Source organism: Lytechinus pictus, chromosome 14 (assembly GCF_037042905.1).
Source record: "Lytechinus pictus isolate F3 Inbred chromosome 14, Lp3.0, whole genome shotgun sequence".
Taxonomy (NCBI): Eukaryota; Metazoa; Echinodermata; class Echinoidea; order Temnopleuroida; family Toxopneustidae; genus Lytechinus; species Lytechinus pictus.
Window position 1 is genome coordinate 1,748,540 of NC_087258.1, and position 24,238 is coordinate 1,772,777.

Genomic DNA, 24,238 nt, shown 5'->3' on the forward strand with positions numbered 1-24,238 from the left:
TTCAACTATCAGAAGGGGAATTTTTTTTATTTTATCAAATGAAATCTAATATAGGATGTTATGTAACCATGGAAATAGGGTGGGTGCTTCAGATTCAATAATATTGGTTCAGTGGAAAACGTATTTGATGGCCAATGATCTACTGGTATGTGTATGCTACCCGAAAATCTTGATTATAGTAGAGGAAATAAGTTAATTGCTGTAAAATTGTACTTTTAGTGTTAGCAGACATGCGTTATTGACAATTACCTTGGCAAAATGCTAATTTGGGGGCTCCATATTGATGACGTACATGTAATTTGAGAATGTTTCCAATTATTTTTTTTCTGGGTGATTTTCATACGGAATATTGTTTCATTTCATTTTCATTTCATATAATTTCTTTTATTTCAATCTCTAAATAATGACAATAAGTTTTGTACATTTGACATACAAATAAGCAAGAAAAACATATTTCAAATCTCCATGTACCAAAATTATACTCAAGATTATTACATAAACATGTTGGAAATGGAGGAGGCTGCTAAAAAGCGGAGCTTGTAGAGTGCAGCCTCCTAATAAAACATTCTTGTAGTTACATAGTATATGAAAAAAAAACAGAGCATATACTTTTTGTCAGGGCATATACTTTCAAAAAAGTAAACATTTGCTTGTTATAATTATGATAGTTGCAAGTTGAGCCATTTTTAAGTCACTTTTTGGCTATCTCCTGCTGGCCTATTAATGAATGGTGTCAGAAACTTGCTGTTAATTGGAAAAGGATGTTTATAAATTTAATGCACTAATAAAATGGGTTTACTGAAAATTGCACGCAAAGAAAAAAAAGAATGAATTTGATAGCTTGCAACAATAATTATTTCAATCTTTCCAACAACTGTTCTATATCTTTGATATCTTGAAATAACATATGATAAGCCCACACACCATTTTCAAGTTCAGAGTGACTTATTTTCATCAAATAAGGAATGCAACATAATTGGGCTAGAATGAAAGAGTGTATTTTTCATGTGGTTTAATATCATAATACCACCTTCCTTTTACGATCTAATAACAAATCTTGAATTTGTCAGAAGCCTGTGCCATGTGTTTTTAGCAGGAATCCCACTATACAGGCACTCTGTGGCTTTCCTGCACTCTCCATTAATTTGTCTATGAGGAAATGTGAGGACTGGTCACAGAAGGCCAATCGCAGAATTCCCACGCTAAAGACACTGCACTGACTTTTGACGAAGTATCTAAAAAAAAAAAAAGGTTTATTTACTACAGTCCGACCTCTCTTTTCCGGCCTCCCCTTATCCGGATCTTATTATCTGGACACACACTTGCCAAGATTTCTTTTTTCAATCTAGTACGTGGGGAAATGAGATTTCAATCTAAAATCGAAATTCCTACGCTTTTTTCTCACTTTGATTGCATACATTTTCCAATATACATGTAGTCTACCTACATGTACAACCACATCATTTTTAATGAAAATATCTTACCCAAATTACAGAAAGAACTTAAACAGGATAATTTTCCAGTAAATCAGTCCGAAGTGCAACCATTTCATCACATTCTTTTTTTTTCAGGTAAAAAACAACATGTCTCGCGAGCTAGGCTCGTCTTGCATTATGGACAGCACCATCTATCATGTTTGAGCCTACAGTCAGTGTAACAATGGCTGACTGCGATGATCCAATTTGCTGACTTAATTTCATTGAGTCATTCTCTTTCTTTTGAGGTATGCTCATAGTATTCCTCAATCATTTCAACAGGTTAATTATCCAAGACTTTTGGCGACCAATCGATTTCATTTCCGTAACAAACTTCCTATAATTTGCACTGACACTGCAGTGAATACTGTCTGTGAAAGCCCACTACAATAGATTACATGTACAGTGTATCAAAAAATTATTTGTACACCCATAAAACAATGAATCAAACATGGAGAAAATAGTTTTTTCTTAAAGCATAAATTTACTAACTAATATCATTTAACAAATGATGTATCCTCTTTGTTTAAAGCAGAGTAAAAACATATAATTCATTCCACTTCAAGAATTTTCCCCCAAAATGTGATTTTTTAGGGAAAAACAATTATTTGTACACTTGATGTTTTTTTTTCTAATTTAAGTCTCTTGCTAGTACTTGGTGGGTCCTCCTTTGGCATCAATAATGGCACGAAGTCTCCTTTGCATACTGTCGACCAGTTTTTCACATATTGCAAGATCCAGGTGCTCCATGCTTACTGAAGCATAACTTTCAGGGCTCCTTTGTTGCTTGGGGGATTTGATGGGCAATTTCCCTCAATTTCATCCCAGATATGCTCTATGGTGTTCAAATCTGAACTTTTGAGGTGTCATTTGAGCACAGATACTTTCTCGGCCAAGAATGCTGTCACAAGGTTTGTCATACATGCTTTGGATCAATATCAAATGGCTTTCTAGCACTTTGGCAGCAGATGGTATCGTCTTTAGTGACAGGATGCTCGTATGCAGGGCGGCATTCATGATTCCATCAATGAAGTAGATATTGCCTTCGCCAGCAGCAGCCATACAACCCCACACCATCATGTTTCCACCACCATAGTTGGTTTCAAGCACTTCCGGCTATATTCCTCGCCAGAATCGCTGACAACCATCAGATCAGAAAATATTGAACTTGGACTTGCCATACCAAAGTACCATTTTCCAGAATCTAACAGGCTTGTCAGTATGTTCCCTGGCGAAGTTTTAGCATTTCAGTTTGTTCTCTTCACTGATGAATGGTTCTTACGGGAAATCCTACCATGCAGTCCACGTTCTCTCAGTCGATTCCTGATGGTTTGGGTGGAAACCTGAGTGCCTGTACTGGCTTCAACCTACTTTACAGGTTGGTGTGCAGACATCTTCTGGTCTTTGATCACTATCTCTTTTCTGTACCTGTCTGTCCTTGATGTTGAAGCTCTTTCTTCCCCTTCCCTTCTGATTTTCAACTCTACCTCGTATTCTTGAATTTTTTTATGCTATACTGCACCGTTACTATGTTTCATGCCAAATCTTGCATACAGAAACTCCTTCTTTGGGGAACTTAGCCAAAGTCTTATTTGCCATGTTGAAAAACTACAACCAATCCTTTCAATTAGTGTAGTGAATGGTCACAAACTCTAATATGTCATTAGGAGTGTATGAAATGACATATTTTGGTGAAGGAAACCAAGTTATACACATTGACTTCAAGAGACGTTACTGATTCCGGCATGTTTCTGTATCAACAAGGTTAAGCCAGGGTTGAATAGTGAAATAATGGTGTTTTGGATCTTTTATTATGACAGAAACTTAAAGACAAATTCTCCTTCAAAAAAAGAGTATTTGAGATCACTAAACAGTGAAAATTAAATCAAAATGGAAAGTGTACGAATGATTGTTTGAGGGTGAAAAATTAACAAAATAATGAAAAAAAATAAAATTATGCAATTTCTTGGGGGAAAATCCTTTATGGTTCAAAGGGCACATGCATATCCTACAATGCAGTCACTTTAGAGTGACTAATTTTCAGTAGTTTTTATTTAATTTGCTTAAAAGTATAAAATATGAAGGTGTACAAATAATTGTTTGATACACTGTAGCTAGTATTGGGGAGGCAGCTGCATGTACATGTATTTGATATTGGGTCTCCAAGATCCAGATAAATCCCTTATCCGGATTGGTCCCAACATGTCCGAATAAGAGAGGTTGGACTGTACATGTTTCACGTAGATGATGTGGCAATTAACATGTTTCTAGAATTGCATGACAGATCCAATTAAATATAAGGAAACTGCAAAAATACATAAATACTTGAGTTTGTGCATTAGTTTTTTTCTCTTTGTAAACACTATAAAAATGCCCTTCATCTACTTCAAATATTAAGAAGGATATATACATATATATATTGCAAACAGGTAAAATAATCTGGAAAAAAATGATTATTCAGTATGAACGATCATTTAAATACCAAAATGATATCTGACATTACCACAATTAACATGATCTGGGAGTTGTTTCACAAACAGTTAAGTATGGCTTCCAGTCATGCTTAAATACCGATGTGCACATGACATGAAACGTGCAAGCTTACTGATTAATATGCAGAAGTGCGCGTCCTCTTAGCATGATTTGACAAATTGGGTGATGCCTTTTATACCGCACACAACTGTAAATTTTAGTGCAACACTAAGTCACACTTTGAAATCTTTGTGAAACATCTCCCTGGAGAACTATTGCAAAGTTGGTGATAGTTAGAACTGAATTCAGAAGAACCTAATGTACAAGTACAATCACTGTATATATGATATATACCATAATATATCTTAGACAATCCACCATTCCAAATTGCCTCAAAGTAATATGTCGACAGTTTCACTCTCATAATGCAGAAGTTGGTTGTTTTAGATTATCCTTGTCCCCTATACCCAGTCATCAGAATCATTCCTAGCTTGTCTATTATCATCAACATGAAGATCATTTATCCTACCAAGAATACCCTGCTCCACACCTGTCACATCGGGTGGAGGTCCTCTCTGGCAACCAGCTTGCAGAGTCCTTTGATCTTGGTCTATGTTCCCGCTGGAAGGCACATCCCCAGGGTTTCCAGGAGGCGCTCGGCTATGTGGTGAAATCTGACCGCTGGCAAAGTCCACAATGTCTAGACCAATACCTTGATGAGGTCTCCTGGATGGCCCTTGGTCACTGCTCGAGTGCCTAGGAACACGTGGTCTCACAACTTCTGAGCTGGATATCCTGTTTTGGGTGCTGATATCCCCAATGACGTCCAAGGGATAAGCATCACCCCTACTGGGTTGTGAACGCTGCTGAACAACGTCGATGGGTGGACTGATGTCCAGTCCACCGACTGCACCTATCAAAGATCCATCTAATATTTGATTAGGAGTGGGAGCATCGGATGTACTTGGAGCCCTTCCAGAAGGTCCTGGTAAAGTTCTGTTGAGTGGTTCAATTTCTGCACCACCAATAGCTCCTTCTATAGAACTAGGTATTGTCCCTGTTGCCCCACCTTCTGCTCCTATTGCACCACCTAATGATACACCTCCGGCTCCGATATCATATCCTCCAACTGCTCCTTCTAAGAGCCCAGGAGCAGGTCCTTCTGCTCTTAGACCTGGAGCTTCATCTCCACCTCCATGTGGTGCTCCTGCAGGATCCATTCTCCTGGAGCCATCGGCATCTCCCTCAACATCTTCAAGCCCACTATCCTGGGCTGCTCCACCTATAAGATCAGGAGGAAACATCCCCCTCACCTCCAGGACCCTATGTTGCCCTTCCTCCTCTCCACTCTCAACATTCCTGGTTGGAACGCCTCTCCGGATATCCAGCACATCAGGAGCCCTCCCTCCATGGGCCGTGTCCCCTCCTTGTGCTGATGCTCCATGGCTGGAGCTGCAGGCACCTAAGAGATCCATTCCCTGTTGCTCTGTGACTCCAGATCCATCTCCCCTCTCGAACTGCTTCCCTCCACCACCACCCTGCCTGTCTTCTCTCCCTTCTGCCTGGCCATCTGCTTCATCTCCCTGTAACTGGACGATTCCATGCAAGGGAAAACAAGAAGAGTGAGTGTTCACAAAAAATTATCATTACATAATATTTTCTTATACTTTTACATACATTCTTCTCGGCAGCAAAAAAAGCAAAGTATGCAACAGAATGGATTGAGTGAGTTCATATATGTCAAATTACCTCCAATACTTGTAACTGAGAGAGTGAAATAATGCACAAAATGAAAGTGATGAAGTTCATCCTACAGGGTACTACATTGTAGATGCCCACTTGCCTGATCGAAACAGCCAGTGACTTTAACATTTATTTACTGTTAAATAATTCCATTTGCCCTGGGCAAGCAAAAATTATTTAACAGCAAGTGAATTTTTAAATCCCTGGCTCTTTGGGGCAAACAAATGAATTGAATTTAGTTCTGCTGTCATGAGAACAAATAATAAACAATCAGTATACCAGTATATAAAAAAATCATCAAAGTGCAATAGTTAAATGATAAATGTTCCAATGTAGATTAATTGAATTCAAATCTTTATAAATTTCTTAGTTATGGAAATAAAAAAGGTGAGGCATTTTCAGGCAAGTTCCAGACAAGTTATTTTGAAAGAAACTTGCTCCACAAGCAAAACAAGAATTGTTTTCTTTGTAGAGCCCTATATCTATCATAGTTCATCCACTCTTTCTGAAGACCTATAAAAAATAAACATAAAATAATAGAAACATCAAGCAATCTGTTTCTCTTGTAACAAGTTCTACCATAAATGGCCCAACAACAGACCTAAAAACCGACAAATTGAAAAATAAAATTGAATACCTGTTCTCTAGATCTTGCCGTTGTTGTGACAGGTTTGGCTAGCTGATCTTTCTTCTTCATATCACATGCTGTCTTATATGGTGGGTTGATTGGTTGCTGTGTTGGGGGACGGTATGTGTAACCTTCTCCAGGCTTGATCTGCGCACATGATAAAAATAAAGCAAAGTTACTCAACAGGACGAACAAACAGAGACTTTCATCTTTTTGCAATAATTTTCTTGTTACCTGCAGGTTTTCTACTACTGCAGAGCTGCCAACCTTGTGCAAGCAAAAAAAGGAATCATTATGGCCAAAAAAAGGAATTTCCAACAAAAAAAAACAATGTGTTAAAACGAACCTTAAAACCACACGCGACAAACATCCAATGCAAAAAGTATGTATGCAGTGAACAATAATTATTAAAAAAAAGTTAATCTCTAGGCCTAGTCTGGGCTAAGTAACGGAGTGTTACAAATTGGACACTTAGTCTTGGGCCGTTTGATATAATCTACCAACTTTAATTAAGTCAGTAGCAGGGTTTGAATTAAGAATTGAGAGGGGCAAGGCAATTTTTAAAAGGGCACTTTCAGCTTGGGGCAACCGGCAAAGTGGCCTTGGATGCCCCAAAATTTCAAGGGGTATCAAGGCCATTCTAAAGGGCATGAAGGCCACTTTTATTCTAGTCAAATGGGCACCAAGGCAAATTTTTCTAAAAATGACAAGTAGGCCTTTCATTTTGTAGTGCAACCTACTCCGGCACTTATCAAAGTGAAGATCTGTCGAGAAAAAATTATTTCAGGGGCACCAAAATCAGTTCTGGTGAACATTTTTAGGGCTCTATTTTTCTGGGGCTTCCTTTCCACTTCTAAAATAATTCATCTTTTATGTTGAGTTTCCTGACAAAACTACCAAATTGTAGAATAAGAGAAAAAAAAAAGTTCACATCAACTTCTCTTTCCAAGTAACATTGTTTTGCCAAACAGTACCCTTTAAAATTAAAGTGTCATAAAATGGAAGTGTACATGTAACATTCCACAAATATAAAAAAATTATTCATAAATCAATCTAATCTAAAATTCCAATAGATCTATAGATAAGAAGTTGAAATCATTCCACAAAAGTCACATCGTCAATCACTTCACGATGTGCACAGCTCAGCCTCAATTACACTGCACGCACACTCAAGCATCCCCTGCAGTGACAGCACTATAGAGCAGACATCTAGGCCGCCAGAACCGGGGAAGAAATCTTCCCATTCCTGCTAAACTGAATGCTAAAGTGCCGACTTTTTTAATGAATTCCAAAAGCAGCAGGACATCTCTCTAGTATAAATCATGTGAAAACTATCAACAAATGTTGAATATCACCCAGAATTATTACTTCAGGGGACAATGAAGAGCTTTCCATGTCTTTTCAAAGCCGAATTCATCGTATTTGTTTGATACGAGTTGATGAAAATTAACCAGACAGTACCATTATCCGAAGGGAATTTATATTAATCAATTCAAGAAAATAGCCTCAAAATTTCATTTCTTTATCACCACAATTAATTTTAAAGTATATGAAAAATATCTTTTGATGATTCAATCTTTAATATATATGATGAGTATTTTTGTAAAATTTTGCAAACGGAATAATAATTTCCCTGAAACCTCCAAATCCCCCTCCATTATAAATGGACTCTTCTCTTACTACATTTGGGGAATTACCCTACCAATTCATCGTACTCCTCGCTCTGCGCTGCAGAACAAACGTTGGCTCCACTCACCTGAAGAGTGTAGGCCCGTGCGTAAAGACAACGTGAGCAGTAACGTTAGATCTAACATTCGGCGGAAATCCGATTTTCGGATCATTTTTTTGTACATAAAACATCACTTTATAGGAAAGAAATTACATGCAAATTTAAGATAAGATATATAAAATTCAGAAATATCGTACCTTAGACCGCAGTTAGTGTTATTTCCTTTCAAATGATGATCAAAACATAATCATCCTCGATCCTTTCGTTGGTTATCGTAAGATGCCATCTTGGATGACGTCATCATCCTTACAGACGTATTTACCAGTCGCTATACATCGTGATTCGTACCATGCATGCCGCTCGCATATTCAACTAATATATATGTACGTGCACGCTATCAAATTATTAAAGTGCGTTGGAAAACCGGCCGGCGGGCGACTACGCACGCGCAAGTACCAGGCTCATCTCAGACATACAATTATGTACACACATTATCAAAATTGTCAAAAAACGTAATTTGAAAAGAAAAACCATCATGCCGTAATTTGAATGAAAAAACGTAATGATTGCGGCAAGAACGTAATGGTTGGCAGCTCTGCTACTGGTTACAGCAGGCTTGTTCAGACGAGAATGGGAAAGTATACAGGAGATAGTTTGGATCGTCTCTCGGACAATCATGCTGCCCCCATCTACGGCAAATCGGCACTGGTCTGACGATGCCTGCAGAAACCAGTATTTTCCTAAAAAAGATGCTGCCTTTGTGGTAAAGACAATACCACATAACACATCAGGTGCAAACGTTAATGCTTACCTCCAAGGGATAATTCCTATCAGAATCATAGGCACTAAGGTCACCACAAGCTAGAAATGGAACGATCACACGGTTAGGACCTTCCAGATTGTTGAAATCAGTATCTGCAAAGATAATCAAATACATCTTCATTTCAAGGATAATAGACAAATGAGGATAAAGTGCCTTGCATGACGAAAAACCTCCCTTTGAGAAGACTATACCCCCGTTTCTTTTTCACCAATTCTCTTCTCCAAGTACTATAAGCCCTAAGTATCAAAACACCTGTTTCTTGACCTCGGTCCAAAGATAACACGACAGTCCAGCACACAGAGCAGGGGGCCACACACGATGGATTGCAACGTGTCTAAGAGCCTGCTATGGAGTTCCGTGTATACACGCGGTGAAGTGCAACTTCTTTCTTCCTTTCTTTCTTCCTTCCTTCCTTCCTTCCTTCCTTCCTTCCTTCCTTCCTTCCTTCCTTCCTTTCTTTCTTTCTTTCTTTCTTTCTTTCTTTCTTTCTTTCTTTCTTTCTTTCTTTCTTTCTGTCTGGCTGTTTTATCAATGCGCGAGTGAACGGCATGCATCCCATATTTTCTTGCTGGACGGACAGAAACTATGGGATGCATCGCAGCGCTGAGGGCAGTCCCTGCATGCAAACCATACCCTAATTTTTATTCGCTTATTTTCCTTATTTCGAGGTCGATTTTCTTCGTTCGAAATTGAAAAAGGACTAATATTGGATGTCTGAATACAATATGCCTTTGAAAACGTGACTAAATATCAAAGACAATAATTTCATTCCGAAGTTCCTTCTACAGGCAGAGAAGTCTTACGTAATAGCACAGCTGTTGTTTATCATTTCGTCCTTGGCTTTACTGGCCTGTGGAGGTGGGGATTACCTGGCCAAGATGGGTTTATCGGGGCTTGGAAATGTTCAAATGAGAAATGAGAGTTTCAAACGAAAAATGGGGTCTAATACCGCAGTTTGCGATCCCAAGTGCGGTGAAACCTCAAACGGGGTATTTTCGTAATGGCTTCAGAGATGTTGTCTAGTGCCAGGGTCATTATAGTAATAATAGGCATTTATATAGCGCCATCTATCTAGAAAAAAATCTATTCTGAGGCGCATTGTTATTATTATCATTATTATTATAACCCAGGCTTTAGCTTGAGTTGCCTTCTAGGGCTCCATGCATTCAATGAATTAAACTCATTTGCCTCATCTGGGTTGAATGCAGCACAATGTGGGTAAATTTCTTTCCGAAGGAACACAAGCAATAGCTGGGATTTGAACCCCCGTTCTTCTGATCGAAAGATGAGAGTCATAACCACTAGAACACGATGACCCCACAAGCTACAATGACATGGCACTTTGGTTTTGAGAGGTTACTCCTACAGCTAAAATATACATGTAACTGAGAGATGAATATTATCAAAAAGATATAGGCAATAATATCACAAGCTAGTTTTCATGAAAGCATAGGTGGAATTCCCACCATAGTGGTCCACCTGCGACTGAGCGTCTATCAGAGGCCTTCGCAACAGGAATTGTCAAATGCACTTGTGAGCAAGAACTGCAGATGCTAATGATATCAATGGTTGCACCATAGTAAGCCTCCATCTTTCCAAAGCGTTGAGTGAAAATATTCATGATACGCAACATAAGGAAACACTGCATACAGGCATCCAAGCTGTGAATGTATAGGTCTATGCACAGGGGAGGGAGCTGGTAAACAATATATGTTCTTCAAAGAATAAAATTGGTGACCTATTAGAAATGAATAAACTAAAAAATAATAATAGGAATTATTATTAAGTTTTAAGGTTGTCAAGATCCTTTGATTTAAAAAGCATGCATATTTAAACAGGTACCTGTAGGTTTCCTGCAATTGACTTCAAATATCCAACACTGATCGATAATACTGACCATATGGGGAAACTTACCATACTTTTGATCCAATAATGGGTTGGACATATTTGGTGTATACCCAACAGGAGGAGCATATCGTTGACAAACAACAAAAGCCTCTGCATTTAAAAAAAAAATACAACATTCATCAGAGGGTTATGGCCCTACCTCCTAATCTTCAGAAAAAACATTGAATAAGATTGCCAAAAAAACAGCCATATAAAAAGTTATTCCTTAATTAATTACTTTCCGATTAGTACAATCAAACCCCTCTGTAGTTTTGGTATATCCCCAAAGTTTTTTCATTATTCTACTTTATTACTTCAATCTTTGAATGTATAAGACCTAAAACTGTTTTAGTGTGGATGATATGAAATTAAAACATGTTTGAGTGGACGTATTCTTTTTACATGAACATTTATTTTTGTCTGCTTCCCAACCCAAATAAAAACAACTTTTTTCTTTTGGATACAACTTCATTTCTCACGCATGGAATGGGTTAGAAATTTTAGAAAGATAAGTGTTCAAGTATACATATAAAAAAAAACAATGAACACATTACGATAGAGGACACTGAATAATCTCAACACTGAAATTCTAATTTTCACAATCATCTGATGAAAACAAATATTGTCACTACACTTTTCTAAGATTGAAATGTTTGATGATAATGTATGAATATATTTCTCTTATTTAATGTCCATTATAACACTTGAAAATTTAGAATCGAAACGTCAACGACAGTTCTTTTAAGACCTACATGTATCACCTTCTCATAAAAGATTAGTCCTACAAACAGTCCTTTTCAATATACCTCAAACCCTTCTATTAACTAGAAATTTGTTTTGTTTACATGTTACAATATGCATAAAGTTAGATAATACAAAATTAGCATGACCCCCCCCCAAAAAAAAAAAAATATATATATATATATATCATAAAAGAGACGAAACGTAAGATACTTGAATATAATTCAAAAATTTATAAATGTTTTTACTATAACCTACCTATACTTGAGTTTCTGCTACTCCTTGGCTTGGCAATGGTGACTTGGGGAAAGAAGATCTTGAGTTGGGAGTATAGCAAGGTTACATCCTTTCCTCTGAAAATCTATTATTCATTGGATGAGAACCATACAATTTATTTGACATCAAACTGTATTAAAATAGATCTCTAGAGGTAATATGGCATTAATGAAATTTATATAATTAAAAAAAATGCATTATCATGTTTTTCATAAAAAAAGATTTAAAAAAAGTAATAACAAAATCTAGACTGGTTCCTAAATATATGCACATGCAGAAGTATAGATTATCTTAATCAAATCATTATCGCGTTAAAAATCTGAATTTTTTCATTAATGTTTATTTCTTCATCACTTGAAATGAAAAATATTTACTATTCAACAATTGCTACCGTAAGTAACGGACTATAAACCGCACCCGTGGATTAACCGCACCCCCAACTTTGGACTAAAAAAAAAAAAAAATCAAAGTATCCAAACAGATTACCGGTATGCGGAAATCTGCTGTTCTTGATCATTTCATCAACAAATGTTAAGAAAGAAATGTCCCGACAATATTGGCCACTTACACACTCACTCATCACCTCACAGTCACAGTGCACACACACAGCACTGCCGTTCTTGTACATTGCAAACTACGATACGGTACCAGTACATCTTATCAAATTATGATGTGTCTTTCCCGGCGTAGGGGGAAGAAACATTCACATTTCTTGCATCACAACCTCACAAACACTTTCAAAATTTGTCTAGCATTCGATGTCTTAGCATGAATTTTGGATACAGGATTACAGGAAGGTTCAAGAAACAAAGAAATTGGCATTTCTTCCAGTTGTTTTTACGGCTTTGTGCCGTCTCTCTCGTGCGTGGTGTACATGGTATCTTATGAAAAGCAAACGGGAAAGAAAAAATACGCTGGCGCGAAACGGGACTTTGGAGGGGAGGGGTTAAAATGAATAGCGCCAGCTTAAGTCGCACTATAACCACAATACAACGCAAGCTAGCTAGCTCAGCGCAGCTCACTCAACTCTCGCTCAGCTGTGACAAAATATTACCAAGTATGCTTAGCGTCTCATTCTTAGCCAGGGAACTTCGCTGCTTTAAATCGAGAATAAAGTCGAAATTAGTGTCATGAAGGTGGGTGCGCTTGTTATGGACAATATTTGATTAAGATCGTAATAATCGCTTCTCATTACCCGCGGCTCATACCCCTCTAAACGACATTGCCCTGGGCGGCTACACCCGGCCACTCGAAGTGTTGTGAACTGGCAGACGTCTTACGTGTTCGGGAGGGGTTACGACGGGCTGGCTCAGACCAGTCACCGTGGATAAACCGCACCCCCGACTTTTGCTTCTATCCCGCCGAGAAAAAGGTGCAGTTAATAGACCGTTACTTACGTTATTTGTAATCATTTAATCCTGAAAAATGTATGACATTTTGCCAATTTATTCTGAAAGTTTGGTTGGTCAGGAAACCCAAGTCCAAAACTCATGCATTATTATTCTTCATATTAAGCATTTTCAAGTAAAACCCCTGAAATACAACAAAAATGAAACATCCATTAGAAAAAATGTTAATTCAAAACAAACAATCATTATTTGTTCAATAATTTTAGCCAGTAGACAAATTTGGAGACACAAGATATCTCCTTACAAGTATTTAAAAATAATCTAATGTGCCACATTGACTGAGTTTGAGCATTAAGCACTTTAACAGAAGCATGTACTGCATCTTTTAATCACAAATCCCACTCAGTGTCTTTTGCAGCAGCATTCCTCCATTCCCATGTTGCTTTTGTATGCAGAAAAGGGAGGATTACAAGTGAAAAGAAGCTGAACTGGAATCTTGCCAAAAGACGTGGCTCACACTTTGTCAAGGTCCCTTCTAAACATGTGACCCTACCTTAGCAATGAAGGTGCCTTCTGGTTTTAATACATGCGTGGTGATGTTTAGAGCCTGTGGTTGAAAAAAAAAAATCAAAGATTATATTCTATGATAATAACTGCATAACATCAAAATCTTTTCTACTCATTACACCAATTTTACAATTCTAAAATGTCGGATCCAATTGTATTAACTTTACACCCAAAAACATGTTTACAAGCTTGCATAACAGGGACGAACAGAAAATTAGCTTAAAATGTTCAGAATTACACAATGTACTAAATGTTATAATAATTTCTGTCTTATAAAATACAAATTCACATACTTTCTTTACTTTGTAACTAGTATGAAATTTTTGCTGTAATCAGCTAAAGAAAGATGTCAAAGTAGCTTGCCATTAAAAACTTAAGAGAGGTTTATGTTTACATGAATGAATTAAAGTAGACAAACAATATGGTGTATGGTGTAAAGGAGAAAATAAACAATATCAATCCTAAAGTCCAAGATTCAATCACACACACACATGTCAGTGTGCGAGGACAAAGTCAATTATACCACTTGAATAGTTACGGAGATATCAAACTAACACTCAATCATTCTTCATTCAACACCGAAAAGCCTGCCATCATCTCTACACTCAAGGTATAATTCAAAGTGTAATTCCCAGTAACATCAAACATATCCTGAGCATAAACGTGGCTCAGAGTAAACCAACCACAACGCACTCGTCGAAGAAGTTTGTTATATGACAATATAAGGAATGCTATAAGAAATGCTACCAACAGTCTCTATATATCCGAGAACAGTCCCCCAATGGAATAAACTCCCAGATACCATAAGAGAGGCTACAACAACCCAAAAATGTAAAGAACTCAAGAAAAGATTAAGATAAACTATGGTATACTTCTGACTATAATGCATTTGCTGCGTAAGCTGTACAGGATAGCCACGACAAGAATTTGTACATGTTCAAGAATACTCACTGCTAATAGAAGCTGTGCTTGTATGTATTCATCAATGTCATGGAGGCCTGTAACTAGAAATGAAAAGGAAAAATAATTCTTACACAATTAAATGATTAGATGGCGATAAAAAGGGACACTGTTTCCTTTATAGACATGCTCATGTACAGGTGAGCCTACTTAATTCAAAAATATTAGGATCACCAAAGTCTCTTTGACATACATTATTTAAATAAATATTTGCCTATTTTGGTATTAAATACGAGGCCGTGATATATTGGGGTCCTCAGCCTCTATACTTGTGTGTTTATATTGGTGGACTAGGGCAAGCCTAAATACCAAGCCTTTGATATTTTCTTGTAGTGGCGCTCTTCATGGAAACACTAAATGATTTGGTGGCATGGCAGGTTCACAGTGCGTGCGGTTCCATGACAATTGCTCCGCTATGAATTCCACACACTAATGGAATTACAAACTTTAACCTTGGATTTAACACTATACCCTATCCTAAACCTAACATTAAACCCTATATCTTAGACAAAATAAAGTCTGGAGCAATTGCCACGTCACCCACAGTGCAGCCCCAAGCGGTGCCACATTTGGTACCACACTTGGGTCTGCGCCCGTTTACAGTTTAAAAATAGCCCAGCAAAGACAACCTCCAGATCTGGTCCAAATGCCTGGCTGATTTTAAAACAGCTTTGGGCTTTTGGGTGTTTATAGCGAAAATAAGGCAGACCCAGGCCTTATTTCCAGTGTAAACGGGGCCTATTTTATACTGATTTCATTTTAGACTTACCATCTGGGGCACCATCACATACTACCAAGTCAGCCTTTTCTCCCTCGAAGTGAGACACAATTTCATTTGCTGTGGATTCCTGACATAAAGTGAAATAATGATAATATCCTGATTTATAATGCTTAGCACATCAGAACAATGTCGCTAAATGCTTTAAAATTGATTACACAAGACATTAGTTCCTACATGTAGCTTGCTTGAACACAAAAATGTGGGCACATTCTCCACTCCCTAATAAGCATTCCAACAAAAGTTTCCATAATTGCTAAACCTACTGCATTAATAATTGCATCCTATCGGATACCGGTCTAACTCCTGGGTGAAAAGTGGCAAAGTGTGGATTGATGCCTTGACAAAAGACAGTAGGCAACGGAGATGAACAAAATGCAGATGATTATAAACCTCTACTCATCAATGTACATATATAACCATAGTTCAAAATAGAGTGATCAATCTCACATCACAGATACCTGTTTGAAAAAAATATATATCACTAATATATAAGAATTCTGGATAAATTTGCTCTGAATGATGCAATACTTTCAAGGTGTTTTCTATGATTGAGGGGATATAAAAGCACCTAAGAAATCGTACCCTTCTCTCGTCCTACAAAATATATATATATATAATAGTTTTACATGACAGTAAATTACCATGAATCTTGAATTACCTTTGTGATGTCACCCTGGATCTGTATGACACCAGGAAGTGGAGCCATAGCCTGCAGATCTACTGCTACGATCTTTGTACCGTCGTAAGAACCATCTTCATTTCTGAAACATAAATTTAAAGATCAACAGACCTTAAGGAGTCATAACAACAAATGCACAATTTCTATAACAAATCTAGTACCAGCCAATCTAGCTAAATTTTCAACTGTTATACCTCAGTCACATTTCCTATATGGCCGTACGGTCGAAAACAGCAATTTCATTCATTTTTATTCAAACCACACATATGAAGCCGGAAAAAAAAATGCTAAAATGGCTGTTTTTGACTCGCCGTACGGCCGCCATATGGGTAATGTGACTGAGGTAATATTTATATTAAACAAGTTTTATGAAATGGGACCCCCTTCCCCCTACCTGGCAACCGTTTCATAACTTAGACTTGCGGTAACTGCCATTTATTATATTTTATTTAAGGGCAATTCCATAAAATTATCAACCTTTTTGTGCGTTCAACCCCCATTTTTCACTTCAATTTATAAACTGGCCAAGTCATGATCCTTTGAGAACATTACAGACTGTCAAAACAAGAAAAAATCAGAGACAGAAAATTTCATGAAGGTCTCACATATAGGGGGTCGGACGTACATATTTGATGGTATTCATATTGCCCTTTAGTATTTTATTTTTAGCTTCATGTGTGTTCACAATAACAATTTTTTGGGATGAGCAATGTTTCTTCACTAAAATCTCAATGAATAATAAGAACATATTACATGGTCATGTACCTCAGTTTACGGCTAAGCACCTGGCTCCAGCTCCCAGGGGCAGCACAAAGGTCAACCACCTTTGAAACACCTATAATACATGGAAATATAAACACACATAAATGCATTTAAGTATAGAGTGTGATCTTTGAAATAGCTTCCTACAGGTTTCATAATAATAACAATAAAAATAATAGTATATGATTTATTAAGGGCAAAATCCACCCCTATAGTGCTCTAGGCACACAGATGATCAAGAAGTGAAAAAAATATATGTATTTTGAAAAGATTTTTGAAGGATTCAACAGAGATACAATTTCTGATGTCTTCGGGAAGAATGTGTACAGTATTCCACAAATTTGGGCATGAGCAAAGAATAATTTTTCCCCACAAAGTTTTTGAAACTTTGGGATTTACAAGGGAACCAGATTGATGAGTGCAGAGACCTATATGTTGCATGTAGAGTTATTCAACCCCTGTTGTATCATGATGTTGAGGTTTTGCAAGAAGTTTTGGTTCTAAATTCTATGAAAATTTGAAAGAAATACGTATCGTATATATCAACGAATTCAAGCAACGATAGTAGCCTTTGATTTGATTAAAATAAATGGATTGTTTTCATTGATGTAAGAATATGTGTAGATAGATCATAAGGGCCGTCAAGCAACTTGTGATTTTCATACCTACAATCACTGAAGCATATAAACTTGTATTACGGTACTTTAATCATCCTGGCTTGTTCATTCACATTTTGATCGAGGACACAATATGCCTTAATTTGATACAGGGCCTACATGTCGAACTGTTATCATTTAAATTCAACGTATGAAATTCAAGTGAAATTTTCCCCATTTAATTTTTGTTTCCTTATTTTAAATTATTAGTGAAGTACCGGTACATTCTTAAAGGTATTGTTTAACTTTGTGAACAGCCGATTTAAAAATTCTCAAATCAAGATGAAACATGTGTACAAGTGCATGTATTAGAACTAATAAACCCTGAAAACAACCATTATTGAGAATGAAAAGCTAAAACTACAAGGCAAACCCCGATTTTGTAAATAGGCGTCTTATAGACGCCTGAATAGTACACATAAGTGTATGGGATGAAATTAAGATGGTGTTTTCGGTCACTTTATATTTCAATTTTTGAAGCACTAAATAATTATTTTCGAACGCAATTTTTTCTGGGCTTCATTTTTGTAACATATCACAGACACAGGTGACAAGTGTGACCTTCTAGCTCATATTTTTAAAAAGTCAAACCAATGTTAACCAATCACTTTAATTAATTTCGAAGCAGTACATGTATGATAATGATTAAGGGAATATTTGGTCAGTATCAAGGTATTTTTAGTTAATTTTTCCCAGCAGTAGAAATGTTAAACGAAATTTGTAAACGATTTTAGAGCTAAAGGTAGTTTAAACATCGGTTAAACATTTTTACTCAGGGCTAATTCCTGTAAACTTCTGTTCAAATTTAATGAACTTTAACATCCTTAAGCTTTTCAACTTGATGGACAATAATAAGTTAGACCTTATTTTTACATTACATAAAATGAAGCTAAATGAGCAATTTACAACGAATTGAATAAGTGACATATTAAATAAAAATAAATGAAATAGGGATTAAATAAACAATGTTAAATTTTAAATGAATTTGTAAACAAGCAGGACAAACTGGAATGCTTCCATCCTTTTTTCAAGTTTTTGTTCAATTTGCTCTTATTTCTATATTTCTGCATTGACTGTGTTTAAACTTTGTACAATGAATTTAGACTACCTACGAGGTGAATTTAGGTTTATTTGCACCACCATTGAGCTTCCTTTTATTTCCATGGAAGAGACATGCGAAACCACTTTTCAGTCCAAGGTAAGCAATTTTTCTTGAATTTTAATGTGTAAAATTTAATTTAAAAATCTATACAATTGTAGAGGTCTATAGCTACTCACTGGGAAGAGCCCCAGTGGGTAGATGGAGCAAGTTTCTGCAAACATTACTTCTAAAGTTCTGTAATAAAGTGATCTTTACTGACTTCTCAGAAATACCCACCCAAACACGGTTGGCTGTACGAGATTACTATACAATAGTTGACTGATAAATCCACTTTGCCCCAAGCTAAAAAATGGCCTTGCCCCTCTCAATCCTTAATTCGAGCCCTGATTTATATTTCCTTTTGGAGAACAGGAGTTCACAACAGAAGGTGTATAAAACATATTTTTACTTGTTAGCACCTCAAAACAATTTTTAAATGTTCCTGATCGTCCGGTCCGTTTAGTAGTCTTAGATTTCTTCTTTTCTGTTTTTTTTTCCTTTCCGCTGTTGTCTGAATAATGCTTCATTTATATTTTTTATGGAGGACTAGGGTTCATAACAGCAAGTTTATAAATTGATTTTAGACGATAGTACCTAAAAGTAGTTTTGAAACATGTCCCCCTTGACGGTTTATTGATGTGACGTTGGGGACATTGATTTATTTACCTTTCCGACTTTTTCGGAAAATACATCTTCTACAGAAACATGTATATTTCTCTTTTGAAAAACAAGAGTTTTTCCTATAATACATATATATAAATCGCTAGCACTTCAAAAATCTTAAAACATGTCCCGACAAAAAAAAAATCCTCAGACTTTGAGATAAACAACAACTTAAAAATCTTATATTTTTAGTCAATATTAGGTATTGGCATGCGTCACCGATTATCCGATCCGAGCTTTGACTTCGGCAGAGGGGATGCCCTGCGCCGTGGAGCCACACGAAGTCTCTTCTTCTTCCGTTGAGTACAGTCCTCTTTAAATATTTTACAGAGTATAGTCGTAATTTTCTCACTCTCAGTCTCAGTGGAGCATATCTCTGGTACTAAAAGTTAAACAATAGCTACCTCGCAATACTTGAGTAGGTCCAATCAATCAGTGTCCGATATGGGCATGCAATAAAATAGTCTCATATTCATAAAAAGCATACAAAAACAAAAGTCAAATAAATAAATTATAAAGCATAAAAAAAAATCACACACTCGGTCATGGTTCTAAATTCGGCTTAACTGCAGAATACCCCGACACTGCTAAGCCTGAGTCATATCGATTATTTTGAAAACCGGTGTTCGACAGCTTTAATTCGATCGAACATCGATGCATCGAAATTTGAAGGCGGGGAAAATCGAGTCATTTTTTTTGCTCCGGCCGGCCGTCGATGCATGCGCTATGCATGCACTACATGCACTGACGGTCTGCGCTGGCCGCGCCGGGTGAGCGTTGCAAAAGCAGATGACAGAGCAAAGTTCGTTTGTATTTTCCATGATCACAAAACACAAAAAAGGCTGGGGGCAATGTAGAATTCTTCCCAAAATATCTTCAACAATGATATTTGCAGATGATAACATATAAGTTTAAAATGAAACAATGAAAGACATGAATCACGCAGAGTCAATCCGAATGATTTTTGGTCAACTAGCATTCGCAGTCCAACCTCGCACACACCAGCCCCGTCCGCAGCCCCGTTCACTCACTCTCCCGAAACGACAGGCGTGCTTGCCAGTGCCATCTAACAAGTGCAAACAGCGGGGAGAGCGCTGTAAGATTGTGTAGTTGGCGGGGTAGTTGGATCCAAAATTAGCTCCAAATAAATTGATGGAAATAATTAATTAATTTCCTCTGGATGGTCATTTGAATTGGTATTCAATGCTGATATAACGATTGTGAGGAAAGATTGTGGAATATGAGTTCTGACAACGTTCGAGACTTAATCCTGATAATGATAATCCATTTATTTTAGACACAAGAGCTTGTGATCGAAATAAATACGAATGTCTCGGATCGAGCTCTAAATTCATATGAATTATTATTGGATGTTAAATAATTACGATTTAATAAGATTTTATGGCCATACTAAAAATATTGACGATGTCAGCAAAGTATGTTATGTTCATATGGAAGAATTAATAGTATTATACTGGCATTATTTTTATTTTTTATTCCATCTCTGGACGTCTCCGAGAAAAGAAGCACAATGCGCATGCGCGTTTGATGACGTCTGACATATTTTCCATTCATGAAATCAGAGCCCAAAGTTGGGCACAAACAAGCTTCAAATTGATGGGAAAAAATATCAAATGTAATTTTTCTCTGTTGTGTCATGTAAAATATTATTATATGGTGATATTACGATATTCAAAAGAGTTTCTACATATTGACAATGTTCGATAATCAATCCTGACGTGTAATGATTTTTTTAGACAAGTGAGATTCCACTCACTCAAGTCGATCGTCATGTGATGTCCGCCATTGAAAATTGAAACGAAATACAAACGTTTCACATCAAGCTCTAAATTCATATTAATGATTATCATATGCAAATTATTGTTAAATATTACGATTAAATCATGTTCTATGGTCATGATATTAATATTGTTCATGAAAGCAAGATTTACTTTTATACGTAGATCGCGTCAATTTTCCGGCCATTTTCTGATTTGATTAAAGCACAGTACTGCGCATGCACGATCAATGGCGACTTCCATTCATAAATTCATCGTGCATAAATTATCTCGGCACGAGCAGACGAGCCGGGCAGACGAGTAAGACTCGAACTATGATCGAAATGAACTTCAAATTAATGGTGAATAGGCATCATAATTACACAATCGGTTTCATTTTGGGGGCAATATAAATGAAGTAAGTAGTAGTCGAGTTGGATATTACTGTTTATTTTGATGTTTGATTGTGCGAACCAAATGAATCGACCGGCCGACGTATTTTTATTTTTTTTTTCGATGCACCGATTTGGCAAAATCTGCATCGGCGTTCGATGACATCGATCGAACACCGATTTTAAAATCGATTCGACTCAGGCTTACTGCTCACTACCCAATCGTTGGTCAGCCAACACAACGATGTCAAGACCTATAGCTATATACTAATTCAATGGTATATAGCCTAGATATATCCATACTATTATATACGTACATGCATTACTGGTACTACTACTACTACTATACTACGTACGTACGTACGTATGACGGTACGTACGAGCAATGCATCCAGGCCATACGTAATGACCTTTGCCCTTTGACTACTACTAGAGCTATAATTAAACATCGTTGGGTGCGCTGCTAGCCAACGACCCACGTTGTGACGGTACGGACGGTGCAATATAATATTCAAAACATCGTTGGCTAACCAACGACCCACGATGTGAAACTGTTATATTATAAAATAAGATTAATACACTCTTTTAAATTACCTACTAGAGCTATATACATCGTTGGGTGCGCCGCTAGCCAACGACCAACGATGTGACGGTGCCATGTAACATTTAAAACATCGTTGGCTAACCAACGACCCACGATGTGAAGGTGCAATAGTACAAGATTAATACACTCTTTTAAATTACCTACTACTACTAGCTATTGCTATACATCGTTCGGTGCGCCGCTAGCCAACGACCAACGATGTGACCGTGCAATGCAACATTCAAAACATCGTTGGCAAGCGTTTCAAAGTATGGTTTCACAAAACAGTTTAATATATGCATATCCTGGTTAGTGAGGTGATCGATGTCATTCACTCTCTATTTCTTTTGTATTTTTTATACATGAAATATTTTCATTTTTTCTTCATTAAAATATGAAATAAAGTTTTAATTCCCATTGAAGGAATTCAATGGGAATTGAATTCAATTAGGGTTAGGGTTAGGGTTAGGGTTAGGGTTTAGGGTTAGGGTTAGGGTTAGGGTTAGGGTTAGGGTTAGGGTTAGGGTTAGGGTTAGGGTTTAGGGTTAGGGTTAGGGTTTAGGGTTAGGGTTAGGGTTAGGGTTAGGGTTAGGGTTAGGGTTAGGGTTTAGGGTTAGGGTTAGGGTTAGGGTTAGGGTTAGGGTTAGGGTTAGGGTTAGGGTTTAGGGTTAGGGTTAGGGTTTAGGGTTAGGGTTAGGGTTAGGGTTAGGGTTAGGGTTAGGGTTAGGGTTAGGGTTAGGGTTAGGGTTAGGGTTAGGGTTAGGGTTAGGGTTAGGGTTAGGGTTAGGGTTAGGGTTAGGGTTAGGGTTATATTCACATCGTTGGCATCGCCGGCAATGTTGGCCTCTACAACAGGCATATTCACATCGTTGGCATCGCCGGCAATGTTGGCCTATGTAAGATACATTCACATCGTTGGCACTGTTGGCATCTACTACAGGCACCAACACATCGTTGGCATCGCGGGCGCTGTTGGTATATACATACTAAACATACGTTCACATCGTTGGCATCGCCGGCAAAGTTGGCCTATACTTACTAAAGATACATTCACATCGTTGGCATCGATGGCAAGGTTGGCCTGTACTACAGACACCAACACATCGTTGGCATCCTGGCCGGCGCTGTTGGCCTATACGTACTAAAGATACATTTACATTGTTGGCATCGTTGGCACTGTTGGCATCTACTACAGGCACCAACACATCGTTGGCATCGCGGGCGCTGTTGGCCTATACATACAAAAGATACATTCACATCGTTGGCATCGCGGGCAAGGTTGGCCTATACTACAGACACCAACACATCGTTGGCATCCTGGCCGGCGCTGTTGGCCTATACGTACTAAAGATACATTTACATTGTTGGCATCGTTGGCACTGTTGGCATCTACTACAGGCACCAACACATCGTTGGCATCGCGGGCGCTGTTGGCCTATACCTACTAAAGATACATTCACATCGTTGGCATCGAGGGCAATGTTAGCCTGTACTCTACAGTACAGACACCAACACATCGTTGGCATCGCGGGCAATGTTGGTCTACATAGGAAACTACAGATATGATCGCATCGTTGGCATCGCGGGCACTGTTGGCATGTACTACAGACACCAACACATCGTTGCCATGGCGGGCAATGTTGGTTTACATAGGCAACTACAGATATGATCGCATCGTTGGCATCGAGGGCAATGTTGGCCTGTACTACAGACACCAACACATCGTTGGCATCGCGGGCAATGTTGGTCTACACATACTACGGAAATATACACATCGTTGGCATCGCGGACACTGTTGGTCTACATACTACAGAACACAGATATAGATCGTTGGCATCGAGGGCAGTGTTGGCCTGTACCGACTACAGACACCAACACACCGCTACCATCGCGGACTGTGTTGGCCTACACGTACTACGAAAATATACACATCGTTGGCATCGCGGGCAATGTCGGCCTACATACTACAGATGCACACAGATATATATATAGATAGTTGGCATCGCGGGCAGTGTTGGCCTGTACTACGGACACCAACGCACCGCTAGCATCGCGGACTGTGTTGGCCTACACGTACTACGAAAATATACACATCGTTGGCATCGCGTAGTAACCGATTTTGCAATCGGCAACCGATTCCATTCGATTTCACC

General features: G+C 37.8%; 1 protein-coding gene across 1 annotated transcript; it reads right to left on the reverse strand.

The window, feature by feature from the left end:
• On the reverse strand, positions 1 to 17,189 carry LOC129276794 (uncharacterized). The gene is made up of 10 exons (XM_064109380.1): positions 16,876 to 17,189; positions 16,090 to 16,192; positions 15,420 to 15,498; positions 14,642 to 14,694; positions 13,677 to 13,730; positions 11,757 to 11,859; positions 10,785 to 10,868; positions 8,859 to 8,962; positions 6,328 to 6,465; positions 1 to 5,536 (listed from the first exon to the last, which is right to left on the reverse strand). Exons 1-10 carry the CDS (start codon positions 16,980 to 16,982, stop codon positions 4,409 to 4,411), a joined length of 1,953 nt encoding a protein of 650 aa, XP_063965450.1. The 5' UTR covers positions 16,983 to 17,189; the 3' UTR covers positions 1 to 4,408.
• Between the last annotated feature and the right edge of the window lie 7,049 nt (positions 17,190 to 24,238).